Here is a 9,555-nt window from a genome sequence, read left to right as displayed (position 1 = left end):
GATGGAGCAACAAGATGGAAGGAACCTGGGTTCCTGGATGACTTTATGGAGCAGAGCCACTCTACTAGTGTTGCAGAAGACCAAAGAAATACCAAGCACGCTTCCTAGAGAATGGGAGGGACCACGTTTATTAACACTAGTGAACTCCGGGAATAATTTCCAAATCAGAGTGAAGTAACACGCAGAGGGCTTCACTTTTCATAACCTTCTGGGGTCTTTGTCTTGCAGATATGGTTCCGCCCCCTTTCATGGGCTTACAGGAAGGCCCCCAGGTGTTGGGGGCCCCCAGGCCATATCTGATGATCTGTCCTGGGCCATCAATAACGACCTTCCCCCCACCCCCCAAGGGCAGTGCATTGTTCAGTTTTTATGGCCTGAGACACCTTGTAAGACCAGTTTCCTCCTCACTTGGACTGTAGACTGCTCATCTGTGGACTTTTATGTGAGAGAGAAATTGAAGTCTACCTTGTTTCAGCTTGAAAATTGTGAGTCTCTTTCTTACAGGAGCTTAACCTGTGCCCGAATTAATGCCATGACTGAAAAGGAACTTGAGTTTTTAATAGAAGTCCCATAGGAGATGGGAGCTTTTATCATGGATCTGTGATTGCCAGTAAGATCAGGAACAAATACTAGCTTGAATCTAAACAGAGGAAACAATCAGAAAAATCCATATAGAGAGACATTCTGCAAAGCAATTGGTCTGGATTCTTAATTAAAGAAGCCTAAAGGATCATTACAAGTAAATGCAATATGTGATCCCTGATTGCACTCTAAAGCCAAATATACATAGATTCATATACAGGGTGGGGCAAAAATAGGTTTACAGTTGCTTGTATGGAAAATAATACAATAATTAATAAATAATAATACAAGAATATACTCTGTTTCATGTACTCACAACTGTAAATTGACTTTTGCCCCACCCTGTATATAAAACATTTTTGATATATTTTAAAAAATTAGAATATGAAATGAATATTGGATAATAAAATAGTGTTAGTGGAACATTTCTTGAGTATTGCAGTTGCATTGTGGGTTATTACAAGAATGTGGGAAACATATACTTAACAATTTAAAGGTAAAGTGTTTAATGCCTGCCATTTATTTCCAAATGGTTCAGAAAACTAATAATAATAGTAGTAATAATACTTTTTACATATGGCAAAATATTGACAAATTCACAAATCTAGCTGAATTTAGCCTTTGTACTGTTCGTATAATATTTCTGTAGATTTAAAGTTTTCAAAATATTGGGAAATAACTGTAGTTGGAAATAAATATCTTTTAGACTTTAAGGTAGGAAAATATTCTCAAATTGATTATATGAAAAGATGGATATACTTAACTATATTAAAATTAAAGAGTTCTGTTCATAAAAAGAAACCCTAATTCTGTTTATTCTATTTTTAATTTTAACCGCCTGACTCTCCTAATTAGAAATGTAGATTCCATGAAGGCAAAATGTATGTTTTGCTCACTGGCTTATTCCTAGTGTCTACAATAGAGTTAACACATCACAGATAATAAATATAGGGTGACTTCATTACTGAAGGAATAAAGGAATGCATTATATAATTAAATTCTAATATTAGTTGGTAATCTTTTTAACCAAAGCATAAGGCATTGGGGCTCAGTGGGCTTGGTTAAGATTTGGTTTTGACCAACAATTCCAGAACTAACTTAATTATGTCTGGTGCTCTCGTTAATTAACTCCAGAACAATGATCACAGGCAAATCATATAAATTCACTAAGCCATGGTTTCCTTATCTTTAAAATTAGAGAAAATAATAGTAACTACTTCCTAGGGTGAATAGTAAGTGAAACCATTCACAGAAAGTGTTGGATTCATACCAGTATTCAGCTGATGTGAGCTGCTGGGTGTATGTGGGCCTTCCCATCTCTCCATCAGCATCCGTAATGCTCCCACTTCTATGTCTTATGCTCCAGTCACTGTGAACCTCTTTTCCCTGAATATTCATGCTCTCACGTATAGGCTTTTGCATATGCTTCTCCCATGGCATAGAATTCCCTTCCCTGTTTAATTGCTACAACTGCGTCTATTTTATTTCAGACATCTCTCCCTGGGGAACCTTCTCCACGTTCCACCCCCAGTGTTAGTGTCGCTAGTGTACAAGCCCTCCTGTGTGCGCACATAGGACCTGGATGGCCAGACGTTAGGGAATGAGGCTCAAGGGTTGTTAAATGAATGAACTGAAACACATCCCCAGCATGACCAAGCAGCTTTATAAATGTACTGACGTAGCACAAAAATGCTCTATAGAGAAATTTAAAAACGAGCAGAGACTAAGAGTTGCTAAAGAGAACTTTCCTTCCTTCTCATCCCTATAACATTTTTTGTGTTGTTACGGATCCTTCTTTATCCATGTCCCCTACAACCTGAGGTAGAGGGAACCGTTAAATCACTCGTTGATCAATCCCCAGGCACTGGCCTTGTTCCCTGACTTGGAGACATTAAGGCAGCCCTTCTGGAAAAAGAGAAAAACTTTCCTACCCAGACTCAGAGCACAAGTTCACAGCTCTGGGATTTGATCTCTGGGAAAGCTCACAACCACCCAACACGTGCCACGGTTTTGTTCCCTTGTGAGTCACCAAGCCTGGCACCTGGGCTGATAATGTCCTATTAATATCAGGTATGAGTCTCCATGGCACGCAGGGGTAAGGCAGGATCTGCCTCCTATCATTGTAACCTTGAAAGGAAGTGGCTTTGAAGATGACTGCTTGCCTAGAGGTAGAAAAAAGTTGGCAAGACAGAGTGTTTCCCTCTGGTTACTCCATTCCCTCCACTGCCCTCTGGCTTGGTTCCTATTCCCTGTATCAAAAACAAGTTGTCCTCTCTCATGTCTGAGTACAGCTGAGGTAATTTCTGTCCAAATTGCCTTCCAGGGCAGACACCCAAACTTCAAGGACTTACAGTCTGTACTCAGATCATCGTATGGGCGACTGAGGTGGGGTACACAGACTCCATGGGAGCTGAGTTCTGCTGACTTTGAAGGCTGTGCACCTCTGGGGTTTGGGGTGAAGCTTGTCTTCCAAGTGAGTTTGTGAGGGTTAACCACAATACGTGTTAGCCACGTAAACTGAGCACAATATCAAAGACACGTGTGTTGCAGATATTGGAGAAGAGCAAGGCTGCTCTTATCCAAAAGTTGACCAAAATGCCACATCGTATCATCTATCCCATTATTCTAATTGTTTTGTCAGGATTTATGAGGACAGGAAATTCTTACAATTGGTCAATTCAAGAAATAATTAATGAGCAACTACTGTATGCCAGCAACATGCACATGGCGTAGAAGTAAAAAAATGACAAAGCTTGGTCCTGCCCTTGGGAAACACAGACTAGTTCCTCCAATCACAATCCCACCTACACCATTCCATTGGCAAAAACTCTCACATTTGTTCTCCCTTCACTAAAGGCTATCCATTTCTTCAATGAACTTAGTTTCCCATGTCTGGAGTCTTTCCATCCAGTTCTTTAAAAACACTTTCTTGAGGTACATTTTAGAACGATATACACAGCCTTCCTGCTCTAGACAAAACATGAATTTCTATCAGACGGAGTCATAATTTTCGCTTATTTCTCATCGCTTATAGGTGATAGCCAATGACAGGTTAAGGCTTGTTGACATTAGGAGCACATTAGAATGATGTCTTCATTATTGGACTATGAACTATCAGGTAAAGTGTGACAGCTGCCAAAGCTAGTTTGCCTAACCGTGAAAGGGTATATTTACTCATAAGCATCCTGACACACCTATGCCGCATTACTGACAACTTACCCCTCACCTTGGTAGTTTGACTGACTGCTTGACTTCTCAATAGCTCAGTGATAGTTCTGTTCTTTGGTGAATATCCTTTCGAAGGACTTTTTGAAAAAGGAGGGTTCATTATGAGAAACTGGAATCAAGAAACATGGTACAAGGGGTTTAGGAACCAGATCAACTTAAAATTGTGTCCTACCTCTGCCTTACTCTGTTCATGAACTTGGCCAAATCATTCCTGAGATTGGGTTTCCTTAGCAGCAAAATGAGGTGAAAATATTTACTATACCGAGGTGTGAGGAGGATTAAGATCAATGCCCACAAGACATTTAGAGAGTACCTGTAGGAGTGTCTAATAGAATGTTCTGCAATAATGAAGATTCCCTATTCTGACCACCTTATATGGTAGTTACTAGTCATATGTGAGTAGTGATTATTTGCAATGTAGCTAGTGTGACTAAGGAACTGAATTTTTAACTTTATTTAATTTGCATTTAAATAATCCCATGTGGTGCCTGTATTAGACATCACAGGCCTAGACTATGTTAGGCTCTCAGTAGATGATAGTTACTGTTATGATTAATAATGGAAAGTTTTTTTTTAAATGTGTTTTTATTGATTTCAGAGGGCGGAAGGTGAGAGAGAGCTAAACATCTGCTGGGGTCCAACCCCAGCAGGTCCAGGGGTCCCCAAAGGTGTGGATGGAGTCAGCGAAGAGGGAAAGACTCAGAGGCAGCGTACAGTTGATCAGCACAGTAGGGTTCTCTAGCCAAGTTCTGGTCAGGATCTCCAGCGAAGTTCTGGTTAGGATCTCCAGCCAGGTTCTGTGTCCATGTTCTCTTGCTAGGTTCTCCAGCCAGGTTCTGTAGCCATGTTCCCTCGCTAGGTTCTCCAGCCAGGTTCTGTCACTAGGTTCTTTTGCCATGTTCAGTCTCTAGGTTCTGTCTCTAGGTTCTGTGTAGGTTCTGTGTCTAGGTTCTGTCAATAATGGAAAGTTTTGATTTCCTGAAAGATTGTCTAAAACAAAGAAAAAACAAAAACAACTCCAACAAACTAAGAATTGTCATTAAAGTTTTCTGAGATTTTCTATGAGACCTTATGGCCTATTAACGTATGTTCGTATGGATGGCCTTTCAGGTGCTCACATCTCTGTGTTTCCTATCTATCCTGAGACTGGCAGCTACACCAGGACTTGTGTCCCTCCTCACTGCTGGCCTGGCCATCTCTGCTGCCATTAGTTCATTAAGAAAGAGTCCTCCTGAGATCCCAGACTGAGAATCCTGTTCCCCTGATGCTACAACCCTCCAAACACCAAAGACACCATAATAGCTCCTAGAAAGAGTGTGTTCCTTGGGTGTTTAAGATCAACCCCATCCAGCCTTGGTTTGGTGACTCAGTGGGTTGGAGTGTTGTCCATATACCACAAGGTTGAGGGTTCAATTTCCAGATAGGGCACATGCCTAGGTTGCAGGTTCAACCCAGGTCGGGGCACACCTGGGAGGCAACTGATAGATGTTTCTCTCTCTCCCTGTCTCCCTTCTTCTCTCTAAAATCAATAAAACATAGCTTTGGGTGAGGATTTAAAAAAAGATCAGCTCCACCCAGAAGCTTTTGCGTCAAATCCCACGCTACTATACACTTGGTTCACCTGTCGTCACCACAACACAAAACAGGCTTCAAGATTATTCAGTTCAGCCAGCAAATACTGCTGGAAGTAATTTTATCACTCTCACATTTCTCATTAGTAACTCTATACCAGTTTCTAAAAATACCAACCATCTGGGCCAGGTGACCCTGGAGGCCTCAAAGTCTTCAATAGTTGGGCTTCAATAGTTCTGACCTCTCTGAACTCTAGTGAGTCCAGCAATGAGATGGTTCTAATTACGAAAATTCCTTTGTTTATGGTTTAGAGTCTTGAATTTATAGTCTGGATAATTAGGGCTGATTCTGAAATGTAGCAGTTGAAACAAAGTGAACTAGAGATTAGTTACATGCTTTAGAAACCAGACTGATATTAGGATTTGCTAGAAATCGCATAAGGATGTGGAAAATGATGAGACATTAGCCAGAAACATGAGCAAGCAGGAAAAATATTGGCCAGATAGGCATACTCCTGTGAGGGACTAATAACAAATAGGTAAAAAACACAGTGAGATGAATATTTAAGCTAGAACGATCTGAGGTAAACTAGATAATCTGTTTGTTCTACAAAAAGAACTGACGCCTACATTCTGAATTGCCCAGAGTTGTGCAGTTAGCTAAATGGCAGCACCCTAACTCTTGGCTGTCATTCTCGTGTCCACTCTGATGGCCTTTTAGATGCTCATGTCTCACATCGTTTTGTCCTTTCCCGATATACCAGAAATAAATCATTTTCTTCTTATGGAGCACCAATCCCTTGGGCAAGGGAAGTCAACTTCCTCATTAAAGATGAGGTTCTTTACTCAGCCCCGGGCTTCTCAGCAGTCCCAGAGCTCAAAGGAAGGAAGCTGTGTTGGTGGACTTGTGAGCCGTGTTAGCTGGAACATGAGAAACTCCACCTACTGCCTTCTACTATATCAAACTTGGGACCTCTAGTAGGAACTAAGTAAATTCAGTCCCTAGGGATGCAGTTTGCTGAGCAGATGCCTGAGAATGATCAGATAATACAGAACATATTGTTTACTCTTTAAGGGAAACGTGATGTAGTCACTCAACAGAATCTCAACTTCCGGACACAGGAACAAAGTCCTGACCCGCCTTCTTTAAAGGCAAATTCCTGCTATGGATTCAACTAAGAACTTTAGGAACAAGAGAGTCCACCACACAGCGGGGTATGCTCCTGGCCTGTGACGCTGGGAGAGCACTAACGTTTATCTTGAGAGTTGACTTATTCATTCCACAGACATTTCTGGAGCATGTATCACATTCTGTTCTAGTGACTGCAAAAACTATAAAATACGAAAGTCATTGAATCCATCAGAAATATTTACTGAGCCCTATCAGTGCTCTGGTGCTAAACATGCAGATTGCTCCTGTCTTCTGCGATTCTGGAGCACTTTGTTTACACCTCTACAAGGGCCCAGTTTGATTTTTACAGTTTATTTGTGCATATTTGTTTCCCCTTTCCTCCAGGGCAAGGAATGGCGACTTCTTCATGATAGCTTAGTAAAAGATAGGCACTGCAGCCAATGAAGCCGACCATGCTCTTTTCGCCATGGGGGCCTGGTGTGCAATGGCTGCAAACAGCAGCATCCTTGGTAGTGGACACAACCTGCTGCTAGTAAGGGTTGCCTTAAGGGACCTTGGATACAGCCCTTTCTGGTGGACACTCATGTCTGAACTCATGCTGCCCCCAATCTAGCCTCCAAACAGGCATGCGGGGTGCCTTTGGAAAGCGCCAAGGCACAGTGGCCAGAGTCCACAATGGCCAAGTCATCATGTCCATCCGCACCAAGCTGCAGAACAAGGAGCATGTGATCGAGTCGCTACACAGAGCCAAGTTCAAGTTCCCTGGCTGCCAGAAGATCCACATCTCCAAGAAGTGGGGCTTTACTAAGTTTAATGTGGATGAGTTTGAAGACATGGTGGCCAAGAAGCACCTCATCCCAGATGGCTGTGGGGTCAAATACATCCCTAATCGTGGTCCCCTGGACAAATGGCAAGCCCTACACTCATGAGAGTCTTGGTGCTGCCCCCACTTTACACTCACCAATAAATCAACTTTCTATAAAAAAAAGTAGGCAAATCTGATAGCTATTGCCAGAGGCCAATAAAATTTATGGTAACCAAGTCTTTATAATTCAGTTCAATTCAACATGTACCTGTTGCTTATCTACTATGTGTTTAACATTGTGCTAGGTGCCATGGGTATTGTTATGGACTGAATGTTTGTGCGCCCCCATTACCTCCCCCCATGGGTATTGTTATGGGCTGAATGTTTGTGTGCCCCCATTACCTCCCCCCACAAAAAAAATTTATATGTTGAAATATAACCCCTCATGTGATGTTAGAAGGTGGAACCTTTAGGAGGCAATTCGACCATGAAGGTGGCACCCTGGTGATGGGATTAGTGCCTTTATAAGAGACCAGAATGCTCGCCAGCTCTTTTCAGCAAGTGAAGACACACCCAGAAATCAGCCATCTGTACCCCAGAAGAAGGCTCTTACCAGAAACAGACCATCTGTGATCTCAGTCTTCCAGCCTCTTGAACTGTGAGAAATAACTTTCTGTTGTTGATAAGCCACCCACACCACGGTGTCTTATTTTAGCAGCCTCAGCTGACTAAGACAGACATATACAACTACCTAAAGTTGTATACCCTACCCTTCAGAGCTTTGCAGTCTTTTGCGGGGTTCAGGGGGGGAGAACAGATAAATACCAATGCAACCCAATGCTGAATTGAAATAACTAAATGAGAACATGCAATAATCCAACCAGGTATTTGATAAAGGGAGAGAGCAGTGTAGCTGAAAAGATATCACCAGAAAGATGGGACCTCAGCTGGGTCTTGAATGATGAATTGATTAATCAGAGAGTGGGTAGGTCGTTTAGGTTACAGGGTGAAACATGAGGGAAGGCACAGAAGGAATGAAGAGGACTTGAGTCTAAAGTGGAGGGTAAGTGTTAGGCATTGGTAGAAATTTGCTTGTTTTCTGTTTTCCAATTTCTGAGGTGCAACAAAAGTCAGGTTGGACGTGTTTTCTAATTCTACATGTATTTTTGGTTGTGCAAGATCAGCCAATCTAGAAGGATTCTGTTCAGGACCCTACCACTCAAAATTATCAAATAATCAGATAGTTGGAGGAATAGCTTCACCTTCTGTAATTGAGAAAATTGGGGAAGTGACTTAGTTTTCTATATTGAAGGCAGTGATTCTCAAACTTTAGCTTGCATCAAAATCACCCCGGAGCTTGTGGGAAGATATATTCCTGGGCCCCCCCTGAAGAGTTTCCGATTCAGTAGATAGTGGCTGGGCCTGAGAATATGCACTTTTATCACGTTCCTGGTGATGTGGATGCTGCAGTTTGGGGACCACACTTTGAGAACTGTTGACTGAGAGGAAAGCTGAAGTGGGTTCTTCTGTCCCAGCTTATAACACTCGAGAGTGATGCCAGCCACCAGTATGTGGAAACTTCATATCAAAACCTAAGTATAAAAATAAAGTATATATGTGGTTAAATGAACTGAGTGTATTTTTTGAGATTGTAGGATATAAAAAACAAACCATACAGTGTGACTTCTAAGGCTACCAGGCCTTTTAATGCAATAGTGAGCAGGGCCATATCAACTTGAAATCAGTGGTTTTGTGTTTGGCCTTTGGCATATCATCGGTATATCAGTGAGAGTTCTCCAGAGAAACAGAACCAATGGGATGTGTGCATATGTAGAAAGAGATTTATTTTAAGGGGTTGATTCATGCAATTGTGGAGGCTTGGCAAGCCCAAAATCTGATGGAGGAGGCCAGCAGGCTGGAGACTCAGAAAAAAGTTGTGGTTTTAGTCCAAAGGCAGTCTGCTGGTGAACCAGGAAGAGCCAATATTATAGATTAAATCCTAAGGCTTCTGCTGGTAGAATTCTCCTTGCATGGGGCAGTGAGCCTTTTGTTGTAGTCACACCTTCAATGGATCAGATGACACCTTCTCATATTATGGAGAGCCATCTGCCTTACTGGAAGTCCACTGACTTAAATCTCATCCATAAACACACTCACAGAAACATCCAGAATAATGTTTGACCAAATATCTGTGCGCAATGGCCCAGCCAAGTTGACACATAAAATTAGCCATCATA

The 9,555-nt window shown here is 41.9% G+C and overlaps 1 protein-coding gene and 1 non-coding gene across 2 annotated transcripts; both read left to right on the top strand.

Annotated features, from left to right (window-relative positions):
• The first annotated feature begins 6,944 nt into the window (after positions 1–6,944).
• Positions 6,945–7,079, top strand: LOC132236288 (small nucleolar RNA SNORA70). Its single transcript, XR_009453237.1, has one exon. It is a non-coding gene; the product is annotated as a small nucleolar RNA SNORA70 (small nucleolar RNA).
• A 51-nt stretch (positions 7,080–7,130) lies between these two features.
• On the top strand, positions 7,131–7,484 carry LOC132234098 (large ribosomal subunit protein uL16-like). Its single transcript, XM_059695144.1, has one exon. It carries the CDS (start codon positions 7,140–7,142, stop codon positions 7,440–7,442), a length of 303 nt encoding a protein of 100 aa, XP_059551127.1. The 5' UTR covers positions 7,131–7,139; the 3' UTR covers positions 7,443–7,484.
• The last annotated feature ends 2,071 nt before the right edge of the window (positions 7,485–9,555 follow it).

Source organism: Myotis daubentonii, chromosome 5, assembly GCF_963259705.1.
Source record: "Myotis daubentonii chromosome 5, mMyoDau2.1, whole genome shotgun sequence".
Classification (NCBI taxonomy): Eukaryota; Metazoa; Chordata; class Mammalia; order Chiroptera; family Vespertilionidae; genus Myotis; species Myotis daubentonii.
The sequence above is the reverse complement of the archived record's forward strand: the minus strand, read 5'-3'. Positions and strand labels throughout refer to the sequence as shown.